General features: G+C 44.9%; 1 protein-coding gene across 1 annotated transcript in view; it reads left to right on the top strand.

Annotated features, from left to right (window-relative positions):
- Positions 1 to 20,417, top strand: part of MYO10 (myosin X) — a 300,329-nt gene extending 279,912 nt beyond the window's left edge. Inside the window, exons 32-42 of the mRNA XM_012557740.2 lie at positions 3,084 to 3,226; positions 3,919 to 4,113; positions 5,695 to 5,852; positions 8,293 to 8,416; positions 9,370 to 9,667; positions 11,528 to 11,735; positions 12,986 to 13,122; positions 14,641 to 14,761; positions 15,549 to 16,001; positions 18,315 to 18,506; positions 20,013 to 20,417. Of these exons, the coding sequence (XP_012413194.1) occupies positions 3,084 to 3,226; positions 3,919 to 4,113; positions 5,695 to 5,852; positions 8,293 to 8,416; positions 9,370 to 9,667; positions 11,528 to 11,735; positions 12,986 to 13,122; positions 14,641 to 14,761; positions 15,549 to 16,001; positions 18,315 to 18,506; positions 20,013 to 20,114 (2,131 nt within the window). The 3' untranslated portion in view covers positions 20,115 to 20,417. The remainder of the gene's footprint in view (positions 1 to 3,083; positions 3,227 to 3,918; positions 4,114 to 5,694; positions 5,853 to 8,292; positions 8,417 to 9,369; positions 9,668 to 11,527; positions 11,736 to 12,985; positions 13,123 to 14,640; positions 14,762 to 15,548; positions 16,002 to 18,314; positions 18,507 to 20,012) is intronic.
- Positions 20,418 to 21,566: the final 1,149 nt, after the last annotated feature.

Raw genomic sequence — 21,566 nt, 5'->3', positions numbered from 1 at the left:
AGTGGAGGTTGCGTGTTGCTGTGATGTTGAACAGGTATCAGCAGAGCTTCCAGATTAAGATGGAGTAGTAAGAAAGAACTGGATGTACTTTGAAAAATCAGCCAGTCAGAACCCTGTGGATCACAATGGTCCAATCTCATTGTGCATGGAGTTGCCAGGAGTTGGGGGCCAACTCGACAGCAGCTAACAACAGCAGGCAGAATTAGAGTTCTGGGGTCTCCATCACCACACTGTGAGAAGAAAGACCCTTCTGAACCACGGATCTTTTGTTTCCGTTACTCACCCTGCACCATTTTATACCCAGCTCAGGGATCTTTAATACCTGTGTGTTGTATCACACATCAAAGCTCAGATTCTTCTTTTGTTGGTCTTCAGGTTCCTACCTAACCTTATCTACATTTTTCTGCTCCCAAACCTCTTGACCAGGCTGACTGTATGATGATCTGAACTTAGAACTTTGCATCCCTGTTCAGGCTTTTTGCTTTTCCTTAATTGCCCCCCACCTTTCTCCTTTCTCAACTACAGAAAAATCTTTTTAGTTTATCTATTTTTAAGGAGCACCTCGAGTCCTGCTTATTTTTACGTATCTTTCCCTGGCTACTAAAACCAAAAACCAAACCAGTTGCTGCCAAATTGATTCTGATTCATGGCAGCCTCGTGTGTCAGAGTAGAACTGTGCTCCATAGGGTTTTGAGTGGCTGATTTTTCAGAAGTAGTTCTCCAGGCGTTTCTTCCAAGGTCTCTCTGGGTGGACTCAAACCTCCGGCCTTTTGGGTAGCAGCTGAGTACATTAACCTTCTGCACCACCTCGTGACTACCCCCTCACTACTGTTGTTGTTGTTGTTAACTGCCGTTGAGTTGGACCTCTGACTCATGGTGTCACCATGAGCCATAAGGTTTTCCTTGGCATTTCAGAAGTGGATCACCAGGCCTTTCTTCCTAGTCTGTCATAGTCTAGAAGTTCCATTGAAACCTGTTCAGCATCATAGCGACACAAAAGCTTCCACTGACAAGACAAGTGGTGGCTGCACATGAGATACATTGTTTGGGAATCGAACCCAGGTCTCCCACATGGAAGGCGAGAATTCTGCCTCTGACCCACCACTACCCTCCCCTGACAAGTACAGTGCAGTTAGTCTTTCATTTCCTTGAATTTTTGCAGCACTTAATTACAGTGAACAGTTGAACACTTGCAAATGGTCCCATTCACTAGCTTTAAGTGGTTAGATAGAAGATTTAAGTATAAACCTGGGCATGTGAGGGGTTCAAGGAAGCCTGGTTGGCAGTTCAAATCCACCATCTACTCCACAGGAGAAAAGACCTGGCAGTCAGCTGTCATAAAAATCACAGCCTAGAAAATCCTATGGGGCAGTTCTTCTCTGTCCTGTAAGGTCATTATGAGTGAGAGTGGACTCCACAGCACTCGACAACAACAGTGTGCGACGTTCACAGAAGTCCTTGGGGGGCACAGACGGTTAAGCACTTAACTACTAGCCAAAAGGTTGGTTCAAACCCACCCAGAGGCGCCTCAGAAGATAGGCTTGGCAGTCTGCTTTCAAAAGGTTACAGCCTTAAGAAGTTCCCTGAATACAACCAAACACTTCAGGGGACAGAGTATCAGGGGTGCGGGTCTGGGGACCATGCTTTTAGGGGACATCTAGGTCAGTTGGCATAACAAAGTTTATTAAGAAAATGTTCTGCATCCTGCTTTGGTGAGTGGCGTCTGGGGTCTTAAAAGCTAGCAAGCAGCCATCTAAGATGCATCAGTTGGTCCCAGCTTACCTGGAGTAAAGGAGAATGAACACCAAAGTCACAAGGAAATTATTAGCCCAAGAGACAGAGAGGGCCACATAAACCAGAGACTTCATCATCCTGACACCAGAAGAACTAGATGGTGCCCGGCTACCACCTATGACCGCCCTGACAGGGAACACAACAGAAAGTCCCTGATGGAGCATGAGAAAAGTGGGGTGCAGAACTCAAATTATAGTGAAAAGACCAGACTTAATGGTCTGACTGAGACTGGAGCATCCCCAGAAAGCATAGCCCCTGGACTCTGTCAACCCAGAACTAAAACCATTCCCGAGGCCAACTCTTCAGACAGACATTAGACTGGACTGTGGGACATAAAGTGATACTCGTGAAGAGTGTTCTTCTTAGCTCAAGTAGATACATGAGACTAAATGGGCAGCACCTTTCCGGAGGTCAGATGAGAAGACAGAGAGGGTCCGGAGCTGGTTGAATGGACACGGGGAATCCGGAATGGAAAGGAGGAGTGTGCTGTCACAGTATAGGGAGAGCAATTAGGGTCACATAACAATGTATATATAAATTTTTGTATGAGAGACTAACTTGAATTGTAAACTTACACTTTAAGTACAACAATTAAAAAAAAAAAAAAGGTCACAGCCTTGAAAACCCTGTGGAGCACAGTTCTACTCTCCATCTGCACACATGGGGTCGCCATGAGTTGGAATCAACACCAACTAACAACAACAAGAGATTCAGGGCATTGAGACAAAAAGAGATGATGGGGAAGTAAATTTCCATTGTTAGGTCATCCCTGACTGTGAAATGCCCCCTTGCTAGGTGATCTGAAAACATGGACCCAAGTGGCTTCTCACCCCAGGCATAATCAAGTGTATAAGGCTCTCCACCGGCACCTAGTTACTGACCCTCCATCACTGGTACCTGACACTTCATTCCCAGTCCACAGAAATATTATCCAACTACACAGAGGCAAAAAGAAATTTAGTTTAGAGAGACATCAAACAAAATCCTCCCGCCGCCATCACCTTATTTAGCTTTCCTGGAACTGAGCTGCTTCTGGAAAGTTTTGCACGAAGAAATGTTTTTCCTTCCAGGACCTTCAGAGTGTGTTGCTCCAAATTTAAAGGTTAATGATGCCTAAAATAAATCCCGCCGAAATGAGCAATATTTGCCTTCATGTCAAATACAAATAGCACGGCAGGGCCAATCCCCATGACCCCTACGCCCGGAAAAAGGCCTTCAGTCTTGGTCCAGGCAGAGGTGACGCTGACCATAGGCCTAAGGCTTTGCTTCCTTCTTACCCTGTCTCTCAGACCCAACTCATTTGTGATCATCACGGCCAACCGGGTCCTTCACTGCAACGCAGACACGCCGGAGGAGATGCATCACTGGATCACGCTGCTGCAGAGGTCCAAGGGCGACACCAGAGTGGAAGGCCAGGAATTCATAGTCAGAGGTGACTGTCCCGGCTCTCTCCTTTGTTTTTTAATTGTTGCAAAAATAGAAATAGCACAACAACTGTCTCTGGTTCTTAAACTGCCTTTTCACTGAGTCCTGTTCTTATTCTGTGTAGATTTCTGCAGCTTTTCCACCTTGGGCGTCTTTTCCGAGTAACTTTGATTCTTAAAGTTTTTTGGTTTGGTTTGGTTTTTTTTAAATAATGAAATACGGAACGGGTGTGGTCATTTCTGGAGACCCTGGGTGACACAAATAGTCGTTAAGCACTTGACTACTAGCCAAAAGATTGGCAGTTCAGACCCACCCAGAGGTGCCTCAGAAGACCGGCTGGGCGATCTGCTTCCGACAGGTCACAGTCATCGAAAATCCTGTGGAGCACTTCTCCTCTGCACACATGGGGTCGCCATGAGTTGGAATCGACTTGACGGCAGCTAACAATGACAATATGATAATTTCTAGCAAATATGTAGAAATATGACCAATTTATAAGTATTATACAAATTATTTGGTGTTGGGTTTCTCTTCATAGTTTTTTGTTTTTTTATTACTCCTTTTTTGTGGTAAAAATATATATAACAAAACATTTGCTGTTTGGACATTTTTTACATGTACACTTTAGTGGCATTCGTTGCTTTTATTGTGTTTTGCATCCTTCATCATTTTTAATTTGGGATCTCATCTTTCCTAAAGGATGGTTGCACAAAGAAGTAAACAACAGTCCAAAGATGTCTTCACTGAAACTGAAGAAGCGGTGGTTTGTGCTAACCCATAATTCCTTGGATTACTATAAGAGCTCGGAGAAGAACGCAATGAAATTGGGCACCTTGGTCCTCAACAGCCTCTGCTCGGTCGTCCCCCCGGATGAGAAGATATTCAAAGAGACAGGTAACATGCCCATGACTGGCTAGGCCCGCAGAATGTCCGTTCATAGAAGGCCTGAGCTTGCTTAGCACAAGGGAATGAGATTCCTGTGTAGGGTGTATAATTTTTCCCCCAAAGCAGCTCTTTTCTTGTTGATGATCTTCTAAGGCTGTCTGTCTGTGGCTAGCTCTATGAACACTTGGTATTTAAACCATGGTAAAGAGGTCTTGCAAGAGCCCTGGTGGCGCCATGGTTGATGTTCTTGGCTGCTAACCGAAAGGTCGGTGATTCTAACCCACCAGTGACTCCATGGAAGAAAAGATCTGGCTGTTCCCATAAGGATTACACCCTAGCTGTCCAAAAGCAGGTTGAGAAGGCAGGAAGGGACAGGAACGGGATGAATGGACACAGGGAACCTGGGGGTGGAAAAGGGGAGGGTGCTCTCACATTGTGGGGATTGCAACCAATGTCACAAAACAATATGTGTATAAATTTTTGAATGAGGAAAAAAAAAATCTGAAAGTAAGTCAGAACCAAAAAAAAGTATTAAATCAGTCAATGCTCAAAAAAGCCTTTTGTTAAAAAATAGAAAAAATGGGTAAACTACAGCTAACCTAATTGAAAATAAAAATTAGGAAGAAATTGCAAAGCTATAAGCAATGAGCAGATAAAGTTTGGGTTGCTATGACTTCAAAAAAAAAAAAAAAGAATAGTTCAAATTAATTTTTTTTGCCAAAAATGATGCTCATTGCAAGCATATAGTTTGGTATTTTTTAAGGCTGTCAGGTCTGCCCCTGGCTTCTTGAACCCAGAAGGCATCACCTACCTTGTCCCAGTGAGTAGATGAAGGCATGCCTTTATAACTCTCAATACAAGCTTGTTGTTGTTTTCATATGCGTTTTGCTTGGAATTCTGACTTCACAATCCAGCACTTCTGGCCCTGTTTGTGTGATAACCCTCTGGGCTGCAGTTCTAGGTTAGAGGCTTGGTGGACATCCAAGGGAAAAAAAAAATTACAGCCTAGGAAACCCTATGGGGTAGTTCCGCTCTGTTCTATAGGGTTGCTGTGAGTCAAAATTGACTCAGTAGCATACAACAACAACAAGGGGGAGGTCTTTAGTCCCTGGATGGTACAGATTATTAACATTCTCGGCTGCTAACTGAAATAATGGAAGTTCAAGTCCATCCAGAGTTACCTCGGAAGAAAGGCCTGGCGATCTGCTTCCCAAAAATCAGCCATTAAAAACCCTATGGAGCACATATCCTGACACATAGGGGGTCACCATGAGTCAATTTGATGGCAACCAGTTTGGTTCTTTCAAAACAAATGTTACAATTTACTTCTGGGTTTAGTGTTTAGTGTTTGTCTTCCCCTCTCAGGTGTAAACTTCACAGGGCCAGGAATGCACGTGTTTGGTGATCACAGAATACCTGGCACAGGCCAAGCACGTATAGCTAGTACTTATTGACATAAATACCTAACTCAGTATTTTACAGGGGCTCAGGTGGATATGACATTGGCTGCTTTCGGTATTCTGGCACAAGAACAGCACCTAGGTTACAGAGTTAACTTGAACGTGTGTGCGTTTGCTCCTGCCCTTGCAGGCTACTGGAACGTCACCGTGTACGGGCGCAAGCATTGTTATCGGCTCTACACCAAGCTCCTCAACGAGGCCACCAGATGGTCAAGTGCCATTCAAAACGTGACTGACACCAAGGCCCCCATCGACACCCCCACCCAGCAGCTGATCCAAGATATCAAGGTAAGAGGGAGCCAGGCGCACCAGGGCGGTTAGTAGCTCACAGATTCTCACTCTTGAAACATCTAGACCATCAGTCAAGCTCGATTTTTATTCTGTGACCAAAACTAGCTCTTGGTTAATTTTGTGTTTGTGCATCCTTGCTTTTAGGAATCTGAGTAGGAGATTTTAGATGAAAAAAAATTTTTTAATTGTTGTAAAAATATAGATAATACCACATTTGCCAAGTCAACCTTTAGGTGAAATCTGACAGTAATATTTTGTGTCTAGGGAGGTGTCAGTGTTACCAGAGGCAAACCCGACTGTTGGGCCCTTTGTCCAGAGGAACGGTCATCAGCAGTAGGGGATGCAGGGCTCCCTGCTTGCAGGCATGTGGTGTGATCCATGCTGGGGATAGCCTGCTTTGCTCCAGAGTCCACTTCGGTCCTGGGTTAGGGACCTTCTAGGCGTAACACAATAGTTCTTCTCTTACCATACAGTTTCTAAACCACGCAAGTTGGCTTCCAGGAAACCCAGATTGGTCTGGGAATCTTGGGATCCCTACCAGATGACTCCAAACTCACAGAAGCTCCCAAGTCTCTGGACTAACACTGATGGTGTTAATTTCCTGTTCATCAAGATATAGTTGCTCAGTATATGTTGAATACATGAATAACCCTGAGCTGCCATTTCCCAAGAAAGGAAACAGAGAAATGGAATATTCTGGGTGCATTGCTCACTTAGCTAGTCAGTTCCTGATGCAGGACCAGGTCAAGGGAATTGATTTTACCACTGTTCCTCCACGTTATCCACACAGGCAGATTCTAAATACAAAGGAAAGAGCTGGAGCTGTCACAGAAAATACGCTAGAATGATAGTTAATAAACACTTAGGTATGTGAGGCAGCTATGTTACCAATGTACATGAAAGGAAATTAGCCAGCAGGGTCCGGGAACATAAGCAAACTGCTGTTTCAGAGATGGGAGAGGGGCTAATATATCATCAGTATGAGTTCCCAGCATAGTCAAGCTGGCATCTTGATTACAAAGTGTTACGTTTTCCGAGTATTAGGAGCCAAATTCTAGCAAGTCATTAATTTTCCAAAGGTTTCTGTGGAACCCAGGGTGCTGTATACTAATAATCTAATTTCTAACCTAAAAAATATATTGATTGACTGATTGATGGATTGAAGCTTTCTTTTGAGAAAGGAGTGAAAAAAAATCATATCGGTCAAAGTTTGTTTTCAGAGCTACATCTTACCTCATCTATCGCTATATTCACTGATTATTTTGAATGTAGATTTTAAAAACATAAATAGAATTTTCCAAATATGAAACACTGCATCCTAAAAAATTAGACAAGTGACCCCAAAAAGGTCCATACATTTTTTTTTTAAATAATTAATTTTTTTTCTGACTTTTAATTTGATGTTACTGAAAAAGTTTCATAATGGAAATGAAATTACCATCGTAGAATGATTCATTGCCTCTTCTCCAACTTTCCTGTTTATTTAAAGTTCTGAAAGTAACCTTGGCTTTCTCATACCCCCAATTAGCATTTTACAGCATAAATGCATGATGGAAATTCAGTGAGAGGCTCCCTTCAGTTTCATGGGGGGGCGGGGAAGGTGGATGTGTGGATGAAGAAATCCCCCCAGACTGATGAGTAACTGCAGGACATTTTCTCAGAGTCATTTCCATTTTTACTTTAGTTTTACTTATCTACCCATTGCCATGGAGTCGATTCCGACTTATAGCGACCCTATAGGACAGAGTAGAACAGACCAATAGGGGTTCCATAGAGCAGCAGCTGGACTCGAACCACCAAACTTTTGGTTAGCAGCCAAGTTCCTTAACCGCTGTGCCACCAGGGCTCCCTTGCTTTAGTTTAGCAGCTGCATTTTGATTGCGATTAATTTTAGTAAGTTGTTTTTCTGTGTAGTTTTCAGTTATAGGGAGAATGCAAAAAACAGTTAAATAATTAGGGAAATGTATTTCTAAAATTAATTATAGACAAAGTTAACATGATTTGGCGAAACAATCAATAGCTAAGTAGCAAGAGAAGTGTAAATTCATTTTTTAAAGTATAATCTCTGAGAGCTTTTTTTTATTAAATAATGTGGGAAGTACATGTAAGTGGAATGAAGAGGTTCGAGTATGTAAGAAGAATTTCTTTTTGGTGATTCATCTTCTAAAACAGATTGTGGGTATCTTTGTGTCTGAGATGATCAGCGCAAGGTTCTCCAAACCCACCTCCCTACACGCTGGGTTTGTGAATGTTTTCGACTTCTGAAATCTAATATAGACGATGTTTCTTTAGGGATGTGTTTCTTCTAGTAAACTTGCTTCTCTTTGTTGTTTTTTTTTTTCTTCCTTTCTTCTTTCCCTTCCTCCCTCTTCTTTTCTTTCTCCTTCCCCTCCCGCCCATTTCTCTCTCTTCCTCCTGTGGTTTCTTTATTTTCAAGGAGAACTGCCTGAACGCCGATGTGGTAGAGCAAATTTATAAGCGGAACCCAATCCTGCGCTACACCCATCACCCTCTGCATTCTCCGCTCCTGCCCCTCCCATACGGAGACATCAATCTCAACTGTAAGTACACAGTCCCGCCCGACTCCACTGAGTCTCTGATGTCTTCCCTATTAAGTCTTTAGCTCTTAATGCGTTAGCATTGGTTGTAATTCTTTAATTCAAAGACCGTTTTAGTCATCAAGAATTTTTTTAAAATATACTAATTACTAAAGCGAGGATTTGCAAAGCTTGGATGTAGTGATACTAAGCTCCTCCAAGGACTGTTGCAGTAAAAGAAAAAATCTAAAAGGGAGTCAAAAGTGCCAACCTCCCCGATGAACTCAGAGTCACCATTCTTATACTAGAGAACTAGATCCTAAAGAGTTTTGCATCCCAAATAGGGAACCTGTCAGGCAGTAGACCAGCTTATAAGTAAATGTTTTATACAGTTAATATAAGCGAATTACATAATGAAACAATGTAACTTAGCTACCTCTGTTTTTACAGCTGTGTTCAGCTGATTCAAGTGTCAGCCTATTGCCATTGAGTGGACTCCGACTCAGAGCAACCCTATAGGACAGATTGGAACTAAACATACCAAACCTACTTACAACAACTGTATAGGACAGAGTAGAACTACCCCATAGGATTTCCAAGGAGTGACTGGTGGATTCAAACTGCTGACCTTTTGGTTAGCAGCTGAACACTTAACCACTGCACCATCAGGTCTCGCTCCATTCAAATGTATACCAAAAAAAAAAAAACCAAACCCATTGCTGTTGAGTCGATTCCAACTCATAGCGACCCAGCAGGACAGAGTAGAACTGCCCCATAGAGTTTCTAAGGAGCGCCTAGTGGATTTGAACTGCTGACCTTTTGGTTAGCAGCTGTAGCTCTTAACCACTGTGCCACCAGGATTTCCATTCAAATGTATAGGGGAGGCTGTATATCCCCATTTCTTCCTCTTGTCAGCTGCTGAGATTATACCTTCTCTGAAGCCCTTGTGTGACTCCTGTTTGTTTTGCTTTTCACAGTGCTCAAAGACAAAGGCTATACAACCCTTCAGGATGAAGCCATCAAGATATTCAATTCCCTCCAGCAACTGGAATCCATGTCTGACCCTATTCCTATAATCCAGGGCATCCTCCAGACGGGGCATGACCTCCGACCCCTGAGAGATGAGCTATACTGCCAGCTCATCAAACAGACCAACAAAGTGCCCCATCCCGGCAGTGTGGGCAACCTGTACAGCTGGCAGATCCTCACGTGCCTGAGCTGCACCTTCCTGCCCAGTCGGGGGATTCTCAAGTACCTGAAGTTCCATCTGAAGAGGTAAAGCAGCCTGGGATACGAGGGACCTGGAAGCTGGTCGAGGGATATGCTCTCCCATGGGTGGTACAATGGATCATAGTGGAGATAAAGAGGACCTTGATAGAAGACACCTGCTGTAGGTCTGGGGCCCTGGTGGCACAGTGGTTAAGAACCCGGCTGCTAACCAAAAGGTCGACAGTTCGAATCCACCAGCCGCTCCTTGGAAACCCCATGGGGCAGTTCTTCTCTGTCCTGTAGGGTCGCTGTGAGTCAGAATCAACTCAGTTGCAACAGGTTTTTGGTTTAGTGTAGATCTGGCAGTCCCTGGGTGGTGCACATGGTTAACTACTTGTCTGCTAGCTGAAATGTGAGCAGTTCAAACCCACCCAGAGGTGCCTGGTGATCTGCTTCTGAAAGGTCACAGCCTTGAAAACCCTGCAGAGCAGTTCTACTCTGCACTCGTAGGGTCTCCATGAGTCAGATCTGACACAAAGCAACAAACAACAGCAGTGTAGGTCTGGGGACCTTTGTGGTTCAGTGGTAGAATTCTCACCTTCCACGCAGGAGACCTGGGTTTGATTCCCAGCCATTGCATCTCATGTGCAGCCACTGCTTGTCTGTCAGTGGAGGCTTGTGTGTGGCTGTGATGCTGAACAGGTTTCAGCAGAGCTTCCAGACTAAGCCAGGGATGAAAAGTCTGACAGTCTACTTTTGAAAATCCACCAGTGAAAACTATGCATCACAACGGGCCACTCCACAACTGATCATGGGGGTGGCATGGGACCAGGCAGTGTGCCATTCCGTTGTGTATGGGGTCACCATGAGTCGGGGGCCAACTCACGGCATCTAACAACAGCGTAGGTCTGGGAACTCTGGGTCAGACTTATAGTTCCCTTGAACAAAAATAGGGACTTCTTTTTTCTAAGCCACACAAGCTATTTCAGGGACTAAAACATTCTTGTGTTGTCCTGTAGGACATTAGATAATTGTAATTAGCACTGTTACTGTTGTTAGGTGTTGTGGAGTCCATTCCAACACAGCGACCCTGTGTACAACGAACGAAACACTGCCTGGTCCTGTGCCATCCTCGTGATTGTTATGCTTGAGCCCATCGTTGCGGCCACTGTGTCGGTCCATCTAGTTGAAGGTCTTCCTCTTTTTCACTGACCCTCTACTTTACCAAGCACGATGTCCTTCTCCAGGGACTGGTCCCTCCTCATAACATGTCCAAAGTATGTGAGATGAAGTCTCGCCATCCTCGTTTCTGAGGAGCATTCTGGCCACCAGAAAGATGATCAAATCTGTCACGGAAGAAGTACGGCCAGAATAATTACCATAACCCTATGTAAAAGGAGCCCTGGTGGCTCCGTGGGAGAAAAGACCTGGCAATCTGCTCCCGTAAAGATTACAGCTAGGAAACCCTCTGGGGCAGTTCTAGTTCTGGTCTGTCATATATGGTCGCTAGGAATTGGAAAAGACTCGCCGGCACACAACAACACCTTATATAAATAGAAAAAAATAACAACTTGAGTATTTGTTCTAGATCAAACAGGTGGAAACAATCTGATTCACATTTTGACTAACTATGGAAGAAAACAATTTTCATGTGATGTTATAAGGCTTGGCCCTTACAAGTGTTAAAAGCCCTGCAGAAGTGAGCTGGCATCAAAAGTGCTCCCAGTCAGACCTTTGCTCTGTGTTTTTTTCATATGTAAGCAGAACCTGCACAGCTTCCCAGCCAAGAAGTCTCTGTGTTTGCTCTGTTCACCACCAGGAGGCCATCTACCACGTCCTCTGCAGAGCCTTGAACAGCCAGGCTCCCAGCAGCCTTCCACCACCAGCCTCAATGCAGCAATTTAACAGTCAGTGTTTGTCTCCTAGGATACGGGAACAGTTTCCAGGAACCGAGATGGAAAAGTACGCCCTCTTCATTTATGAATCTCTTAAGAAAACCAAATGCAGAGAGTTTGTGCCTTCCCGGGATGAAATAGAAGCTCTGATCCACAGGCAGGAAATGACGTCCACGGTGTATTGCCATGGTGGAGGCTCCTGCAAGATTACCATCAACTCCCACACCACGGCCGGGGAGGTGAGGGAGAGGCCACTGCACACCTCTGGGATGCGTAATTACCGCTCTGCTTCACTCGGGAAAGTTGGGCATAATTAGATTGGCTATAACGCACAGCTTTATTTGCATAGTACAGCTGTTTGGTAAGCAAAGAAATAAATGTAACCTGTAACCAACCACTTATACAGAGATGAAAACATGTATTAAAGATGAGCAGAAGCACAAAATTAAACTTGTGCCAAAATGTCTGAAACATAGTCTTGCTAACTTGAGTATCTACTGCAGGCTGCAGACCTAACTCAGGTATATCGACTACAACAAGGGTTTCTTGTATAGCTTCTGCAAAAAGGTGTTTCTGTTTGACCCATAAAGATCTAGAATGTTGGGTCAGGTGATCACATTTTCTTTCTTTACTTTCCTTTTTTTGTGGTAAAAATATATATGGCAAAACATTTACTGGTCAACGTGTTTTTCACATATAGTTCTGTGACATTGATTACGTTCATCATGTTATGCAGCCATCACCATATTTCATGGCCATGGACAAACTCAGTCCCCCTAAGCAGTGACTCCCTCACATTTTCTTTTTTTTTTTTTTAATTTAAACTATTATAAAACCACTTGGCTAGAAGAAGTTGTGCAGTAAAACCCAGAAAAGCTTCTTGTGTAGAAGAAACATTGGAAGTCATTGCCATTGTTTCTTCCACCACTTTAAAAACTTGTGTGAACAATTCCTGAATCTTGACTTAGCTTAGAGCTTTTAAAAGAGGAGAGACTTTATATATTTGAGTTTGAAAAAAGTTTTTGCTCTTAGGCAGAAATAATCCTTACTACTCCTCTCTGGCTTACCCCCTCACAGAGGGATGGAGTAAGCCAGAGATAAAGCCGAAGTATTCATTTACTGACAGATCGATGAGATTGTCTATTGTTTCTTGAAGTTCATGAATTTATCAGATAAAAGACAGGGCTTTAGCATTCTTGCTTTTACCCTATTAGTATGGGTTTGCAGGCGATTGGCCCAACATCTGCCGCAGCTGATGGGCCAAATACCCTTTATTCTTTTTGGCAGGAAAGAGATAAAGCTAATTTCAACAGAACAAGTGGAAAACAGTGCTTTTGAAATCTTGGGGTGACCCTATGTGACCACGTTAGGAGGTTGCTTTGAGCCTCACTTACGCCAACAGCGCCCTCTGGGTTCTGATGAAGGCGCATCCGTAACCACATGCTGGGACCACAGCTTCTGAAGCTGAAGACCCCGTGCTGTCTTTCAGGTGGTGGAGAAGCTGATCAGAGGTCTCGCCATGGAGGACAGCAGGAACATGTTCGCCTTGTTTGAGTACAATGGATACCTCGACAAAGCCATTGAAAGCCGAACCATCGTGGCTGATGTCTTAGCAAAGTTTGAAAAGTAAGTTCCTCTTTCTAAAATGCCACCATACTGAATACAAGAGATTAAGAGCGAGGGTTGAGGATTTGAACTTCCCTTCCATTTTAGGCTTCGTTCTGTATTTTGAGTTAGTTCCGTTTTACCAGTGTTGAATCTGATTCAGTTTTTCATCTATCTCCTCTGGCTACTGATCTCTTTTCCTTGATTCCTGACTACATCCTCAGTCTCTAATATAATTCATCTTCTTATTGTCCCTTTACCTGTCCTTTCTCTTAGTACTCTTTTATAATCCATCACCTTAGGATGTCCTTATTCTTAGATTTGCACTTGTCAGTAACTTTGAAACTGGACTAATAGATTCAAGCCAACTTCTGACCTCCTCAGACTGCACTTTATATCCCTTGGACCTACAGTAAGGCCCCCGGGTGGCGCACTAACCAGAAGGTTGACAGTTTGAACCCATCCAGCAACCTCAGAAGAAAGGACTGGTGATGTGCTTCCATGCAGATTAAACTAAAACCAAACCAAACCAAACCTGATGCCGTCAAGTCGATCCCAACTCGTAGCGACCCTGTAGGACACAGTAGAACAGTCTCATAGGGTTTCCAAGGAGCAGCTGGTGGATTCGAACTTCTGACCTTTTGGTTAGCAGCCAAGCTCTTAACCACTATGCCACCAGGGCTCCTCCATATAGATTACAGCCGAGAACACCCTATGGAGCAGTTCTGCTCTGTAACACATGGGTCACCATGAGTCGGAATCACTAGATGGCATCCGGTTCAGTTTTTGGTGTTTGACCTGTGACCTTACCTTACCCTGTTTGACCTGTGACTCTCATATCCCCTACATAGCACAAAAAAGTATTCCTGGTTGGTATATACACAGCCCCCCTGAAATTACATTCATATCACTTTTATAAATATTGCTGTAGTTGTTTGAGGAATGTAGAAATAGCCTTCATTTCTTTTCTTTCTGTGGCTTTGGCTTAGTGCTGGCTAGTTAAACTAGGGTCCTTAGACAGTACTTGTTAGCACAGCTTAATTAAAGGCTGCCCATTTGTTTACATAAAGTGAGGCCAGGGTGAAAGCAGTTTTTTTACTGTGGTTGATTAAAGTTACTGAGGTTCTCTGATTAGCCTCCCTCCTCTTGTTCTGCTTTCCGTCTTCCTGCGTCCCCACCGCCACCCACCTCTGTTATAGGAGCAGGGGCGGAATGTCTGTATCCTCAGGGTAAGCCATATAAAGTCAACCCCTGTGGGTTACACAGGTCCTGGGTGGCGCAAGCAGTTTGCAGTCAGCTGCTAACCTAAAGGCTGGCAGTTCCAACCCACCCAGCGGTACCAGGAAAGAAAGCCCTGGTGATCTGCTTCTGTAAAGTTTGTAGCCAAGAAGATCCTGTGGAGCAGTTCTACTGTGTGACACAGGGGGTCGCAGCCAGGCCTCATGGACTCCACGGGGATAGGTTTGAGTTTGGTGTGGTGTCTTGCCTGAGGCCTGTCTTTCACGTTGCTGTCTGAATCCACTGTGACTTCTCTTGTAGGCTGGCTGCCACATCAGAGGTGGGAGACCTGCCATGGAAATTCTACTTCAAACTTTACTGCTTCTTGGACACGGATAATGTGCCAAAAGACAGCGTGGAATTTGCATTTATGTTTGAACAGGTAAAAGGGGCTTTCAGAAGCAGATTTCCTTCCCTGGAGAGCAAGGGTAAAACCCCATTAACACACCTTGTAAAGAACCTTCTGGTCCTTAGACGCAATGTGTGGCAGGAGATTTCCCAGCTTGCACAGGGCCAGGAGGCCCTTTCATTTGTGGAATGAACCTGCTGCACATTTTGTTTGAACTCCTCCACCAGGAACTGCCCTAGTTGGGGGAGGAGGAAAACAATAAGGAGAAAAATACATGGAATGTGTTAGATGGTGTCCTCATTACCTGCTGCTGCTTTATCAGAACAGAAAGTTATTTTTTCACAGTTTAGGCTAAAAGTCCAGTTCAGGCTCTAGGGAAAAGCTCTCTCTGTTGACTCTGGGGGAGGATACTTGTCTCGGCGTCTGTAACCCGGGAGTTCCTCGATTCCCTGGCCATCTTCACGTGGCGTCTGTCCTTCCCCAGTTTGTGTTTTTTTTTTGGTCTCTATGTCCATGCTGCTCAGAGGTGATTAGCTTTAGGACACACCCTACACAGCTCTGGCCTCCTTAACATAACAAAGAAACCCCTATTCCCCAAAGGGGATCCCATCCACAGGCATAGTGGTTAGGATTTCAGCACATATTTTGGGGAACCCAATTCAATCCATAACAGATGGTGTCTGTGCAAGGGAGAATTTAAAGCATTGAAGACAAGCAGTCAGGGAAGGTGACATTTTAGAGAAATTCCGAAGGTGTGACCACACAGACATCCTGTAGAATAGTGTTGTCTTGACCATAAAGCTGTTGTCTGCTTTTTCAGGCCCACGAAGCGGTCATCCACGGCCACTATCCAGCCCCAGAAGAGAACCTGCAGGTTCTGGCTGCCTTACGCCTCCAGTACCTGCAGGGAGATTACACCCTGCACGCTGCAATCCCAGCCCTGGAAGAGGTCTACTCCTTGCAGAGACTCAAGGCCCGCATCAGCCAGTCAACCAAGAGCTTCACTCCTGGCGAGCGGCTAGAGAAGAGGCGGACGAGCTTCCTGGAGGGGACACTGAGGCGCAGCTTCCGCACAGGGTCCGTCCTCAAGCAGAAAGTAGAGGAAGAGCAGATGGTGGACATGTGGGTGAAGGAGGAAGTCTCCTCTGCTCGAGCCAACATCGTTGACAAGTGGAAGAAATTCCAGGGCATGAGCCAGGAACAGGCCATGGTCAAGTACATGGCCCTGATCAAGGAGTGGCCTGGGTACGGGTCAACGCTCTTCGACGTGGAGGTGAGAACTATCCACTTTACCTTTGGGGCAGGCGGGCACCACTTCATAGTCCAGGCTACGTCTGAGAACCTAAGTCACAACCAAGTTCATACAAAGGGTGAGATGGGCCACTGTACCCCCCCACCCTCTTTTTTTAGAGCCCCCAAATCTTTACTGTTATCACACCCAGCCATCCCCCCGAAAAAAGTTTTTTTCCTCTTTGCAGTAAAGGCTTCCATAATATAGTAAGACCTGTGAGAGCCGGAACTTAACGAGACTGCCTTGTTTTTCCAGGTCTTGCAAGTTTTCTGCCTTTGACAGGGTGCGGTCTTACCACTTTTCTGTCCCTGGTTTTAGTGGGAAATATTTGAGTTTTCCTTCTCTGACAGGTTCTGGCTTTCACAGGTTTTACTGTATTAGGAATGAATGGAAAATGAAGATGTCACCTGTTCTTAACTTCCACCACTACTTCTCAGGGGAGCTGTAGATAGTTCTAACCCAAAAGTGCTGGTAGAAAAAAATGTGCATTAAAAAACTTTTTTTGAACTGTATATACAAATAAGGAGCCGTGGTGGCGCAGTGGTTATGCGCTTAACTGCTAACCCAAAGGTTGGCAGTTGTTACCCACCCAGTGGCACCACGGGAGAAAAGACGTCTGCTTCCATAAAGATTACAGTCTTGGAAACCCTATGGGGCAGTTCTGCTCTGTCCTATAGGGTTGCTATGAGTCAGAATCGACTCGACGGGTTACATGTACAAATTAGAAACTTTAAATATAGTTGCATTTTGCATTTTCGTTTTTTTGCTGTGATCATCTGATTGAAGGGAAGAATTTCTATTTCATAATTGAAATTTAGCCATTAGCATCAATCCAGTACTGCTTTTTTTTTTTTTTTTTTTAAAGTAGACCATTTATTGAAAGGAAATCTTACCAATGATCTAGATCAGGGTCAGCAAACTACAGCTCACACGCCAAATCCTGCCCACCTCCTGCTTTTGTACATAAAGTTTTATTGGAACACAGCCACACTCATTCATTTACGTATTGTCTGTAGCTACTTTCATGCTAAAACAGCAGAAATGAGTAGTTGCAACAGAGACCTATGGCCTGCAACACTTAACGTATTTATTGTCTAACTTTTTATAGAAAATGATTGCCAGCCCGTAATATAAGTTAACTTCCATTTTTCTTAGATCACAATAATTCAGCCTATTATCTGATGACTCTCAAATGAGGCCCTATAAAAATCTAAATTTTAATGATATATTCCAAGATCCCTTTAGTGGCTTTTCATCAGACTCTGACTTTGGTTGGTTGGTGGGTGGGTGGGTGGGTGGGTTGGTTGGTTGGTTGGTTGGTTGGTTGGTTGGTTGTCCTGAAAATGATACGTGGCACGCAGTTTCCCAGCATGGGAAATTTTGTTTTCCCAAGATTTACAGAAACAACCTTGTTTCTGCATATGAGTCATGCTTTGGACCATGTACGTCCTCTCTGGGTGTCACTAATTTATATCACCCTGCTCGTGTTGGGTCAGCACTGTGTTGTTACCTCTACATCGAGGCTTGTTATTTCTTCCATGGATCTGTGCAAGAACACCTGTAGTTAAAGCCATGAAATCTGTTACCATCATACATACAGAAGACCATTGGTGCTCCTTGTTCGGAATTGTGTTTTGCAAGAGGAGCCAAAACCACTCTGTATAGAGCAATCTAAGAAATTTTCCTCTGTGCTCCTAAATTTTGTGTTTGATGAATCATCATCCAAAAAAGGATCTGAGGCAGCACTGGAGATAGCAGAGTCGACTGGCTTGGGCTGCTCTGTTCTCAGGGATCTCTGTCAAGTCCCTCCACCTGTGTGTGTATACCAGGCCTTTTATAAGAAGCCCGGGTGGCACAGTGGGTAGGAGCTCAGCTGCTAACCAAAAGGTTGGTGGTTCGAATCCACCATCGGCTCCTTGGAAACCCTGGGGGGCAGTTCTGCCCTGTCCTACAGGGTCACTATGAGTCCAAATTGACTGGACAGCAACAGGTTTGGTTTTTTTTTTTTTTTGTTTTCCATGTAGCTAACTGCAATAACTAACAAAGTAATGACATCAAGAGCTGGAGAGTCACAGCCACGTGTCTGAACTACCCATTAGGTTGCCCAAATGCTCTGGATTGATCTACTGATTAAAAATCAATCAAAATTGCTAGAGATACCATTTCTCATATTTCAATCCCCCAAATATAAATGCACGTTGAGTGCATTCAGTATTCTTGTCTAGTGCTTAACTCCAGGATGGCCTTCTAAATGCCTTATGTTTTACCCCTGATACTCATTCTCTTGCCCACTAGTGCAAGGAAGGCGGCTTCCCCCAGGAACTCTGGCTCGGCGTCAGCGCAGATGCCGTCTCTGTGTACAAGCGTGGGGAGGGAAGGCCATTAGAAGTCTTCCAGTATGAGCACATCCTCTCTTTCGGGGCCCCCCTGGCAAACACGTACAAGATCGTGGTGGATGAGCGGGAGCTGCTCTTTGAAACCAGTGAGGTAAGAAACAAGCCAAGGAGGCCTTTTCATTCGTGGCCTTGGCAAAACAACACCCCACTTTCGGATGCCTTTGACTGCAGGATTCTATTTTAGTATTTCCCTTTAAAACGTGAAAAGACAGGGTGGTGGTCCCTCCCCAGCTGCGGGTTCCTCACACGCGAAAATCTGGGCATGGCAAATGCCTTCTCTATACCTTTGCAACAGAGAAACGTGGTCCCGTTGTTATCTGGGGTCTTACCGGTGAAGGAAAGGGAGAGAAAGGTAAATGATATGCTACAGATGTCAGAGAAGCAGTGTACAGTTAGGCAATAAAACCTTGTGAAAATAGGTAGCAGATTACGCCGGGACGTCAGAGCTGTGGAATTGGGCTCTGGCGGCATCTGCTGAACAGGGTGGGCAGTGAAGCATGACCATCTTGGGCACAGAGTCCCAAAAAAAAGCCTTTAAATATGTGCAACACTGGTTCCAAAGCTTACAATAGTGATAATACACGAAGCCTATTGAATCGTCCAGAAAGGGAGCTGGTGGTGAGCACAGGTGTTCAGTTGAAATGAACCACAGCTTCCTGTCCGGCTGTTGGGGTAAAGTATTGGAGAGGAGGGTCTCGGGGGCTGATCAGGCTATGGAAGGGGTATGCTGGATAGACTAGGCTGACAAGGCAGTGAGGTGGAAAGGTGGTGGGGTGGGGGCTTTGGTGGGAGGGTCCCAGGCGCCAGGCTGTGGGATTTGGTCCAATCCAGTAGACAGCAGGGAGCTTCTATGGGACCTTTGGCTGAGGCATCTAGTAACAGCAGTGATTTTACAAATGGTGAGCCAGCGCAGAACTGGAAGGGCCAAGAGGCCAGGGAAAGGCTTAGGGTGCCTTCACAGGGCCCCTGGCCGGTGGTGATGAAGGGTGCACCAAAGGGGGCGGCAGTGAAAGCGTCACGGGAGGGAGCCAGCAGCCCAAGGAGATGGCTCGTCAGGAGCAGAACGAAGCTAGATGTCCGGGGAGGTGGCTTAACCCTCTTGGGCCCCCCATCTCTATTCCTTAGCTGCATCATGAGGAGTTGACTAGAATTAGACGATCCAGTCTTTAAGGTTGGGATTATGGCCTCTGTCATTTACCGTTACTTTGCTTAAGTGGAGATAGTAATCCCAGCCCTAAATATACCAACAAACTTAAGTGTCCTTGGATATTGTGATTTTATTTATTTCCGTACAAAATCGGACCATTTATTCACATCAAGCAAGATTGCCATTTTCGTGGGAAAGAACTACCAGGGGGTACACATTGTATTTGGAGAAACCACAGTTCCCCTTCTTTCTGACCAGGAATAGGTAAAAGCAGCTAAATGTTGGGCTGAATATAAACTTTGAGACATGGGTTAGTGTCACAAACTGCTGGAGTTTGCATGGTGACGAGCTCTCTCTGCCTTGCTGGGCACAGGATGTGTGGTTGGTTATTAGGCCTGGACCTTTGACCTGCTGGCATCTCAACCATGCGCGGCTCTGCTTCTCTGGCAGGTGGTAGACGTGGCCAAGCTCATGAAAGCCTACATCAGCATGATCGTGAAGAAGCGCTACAGCACCTCGCGCTCCGTGAGCAGTCAGGGCAGCTCCAGGTGAACATGGGAGAGCGTCCACGCGTCTTTAGCTTCCGAACGCGCCACCATCTGGCCTCCGCGGGCTCCAGCGTGCCAAGCCGTGCTGTGCGCGGAGCAACCCGGGCTTTCTGGAAGCCCCTCAGCGGAGAGAGGTGCCTCCGAGGGTCCTTTTGCCTTGTCAGCTTCATTGATCATGTAGTAAGCTGTCAACAGTCTGCACAATTTCCAAAGCTTTAGTACTCTTAGATGCCTTAAAAAAAGAAAGAGGAAAAACGAAACCCACGCTGCCGCCAGAGCAGCCGGAAGTGCCTTAACTTGGGGAACCGACACTAATTGGTCTTAACTATGCTACTGAAGGGCGATGCTCTTGCCCCCTTTTCAGGAGACTCACAGCGAGCTTGGAAGGGGTGTTTATCCGTCAGTTATGCACTAACCTCCCAGCCTGATTTCCTGCATCTGAGGGAAGGTGAGGGAGTGGGGAGGGGACAGAGGGAGCCAAGGGGGACAGGACATTTGGTTGGAGTGCTGCTGGTAGCCTTCCTCGGACACGTATTCACCTTGCTCTGTTTCATCTTGTAAGTCTGTGTGCTTGCCTGTGTGCGCATGTACCCGGTGAGCGCATCACTTCAGCCCTTGTTTCATGAGCATTAAAAGCAAAGGGAAAAGGCGGTGCAATGGTGTAAACGGTCTGTCTGTATATTTTAACGGTTCAGAGTTATAATCCTCAGTTGTTCCTGTATGAAGCGGTTTTATTAACAACCCGCAACCTCGGATTTTCCTATCTAGGCTGTATTTCCAACGACACAGTTGGACGCGGTTTTGTTTTACATGTAGCAAGCCTGCATTCTGTATCTGCTGTTTATAAAACAGGTATGCAGCCACGGGATAATTGTATTTATAAGCCACTCTTAAACAGAGGACTCCAACGCCATTTTTAGAACACTATGTTGTCATTCTGGAGTCTTTGGTTTCTAAAGCGTTTAAGTTAAAAAATGGGTTTTTTTTTTTTTTGAAGGTTAGACTTGTACCATCAATCTGGGATCAATTATGATATAATGATACTGCATTCCTGAAAAAAATGCAACACATGAGTGAATCTTTACAGGACCCTGGCATGAAATGGTGAGGCTTTAATGCAATATACACGTTTTATCCCAAGTTCATAAGGGTGGTCTCAACAGAGCACCTGTAAATAAATCAGCATTGATGACCAGGAGCAAAATAATCTGGTCTTGGACTTTTATTTTTATATGGAGAAATTGTAAAGGCTTGGGCCAACTAACTCCGCCCACAAGGAAACAAGAAATTTGCCTTACCCCTTTTGGACAACCATGCGAAATCATGTTTGTTGGCTCAAAGAAGGTCTGACAATAAAAGATATTAGCTAATGTGTTGTGTATTTCCTTTATTATAATAAAAACAGTACCGGTTGGCACTGAGTTGACCCCGATGCGTGACATCTCCATGTGCATCA

Source organism: Trichechus manatus, unplaced genomic scaffold (assembly GCF_000243295.1).
Source record: "Trichechus manatus latirostris isolate Lorelei unplaced genomic scaffold, TriManLat1.0 scaffold00116, whole genome shotgun sequence".
In the NCBI taxonomy this organism is placed as follows: domain Eukaryota; kingdom Metazoa; phylum Chordata; class Mammalia; order Sirenia; family Trichechidae; genus Trichechus; species Trichechus manatus.
The sequence above is the reverse complement of the archived record's forward strand: the minus strand, read 5'-3'. Positions and strand labels throughout refer to the sequence as shown.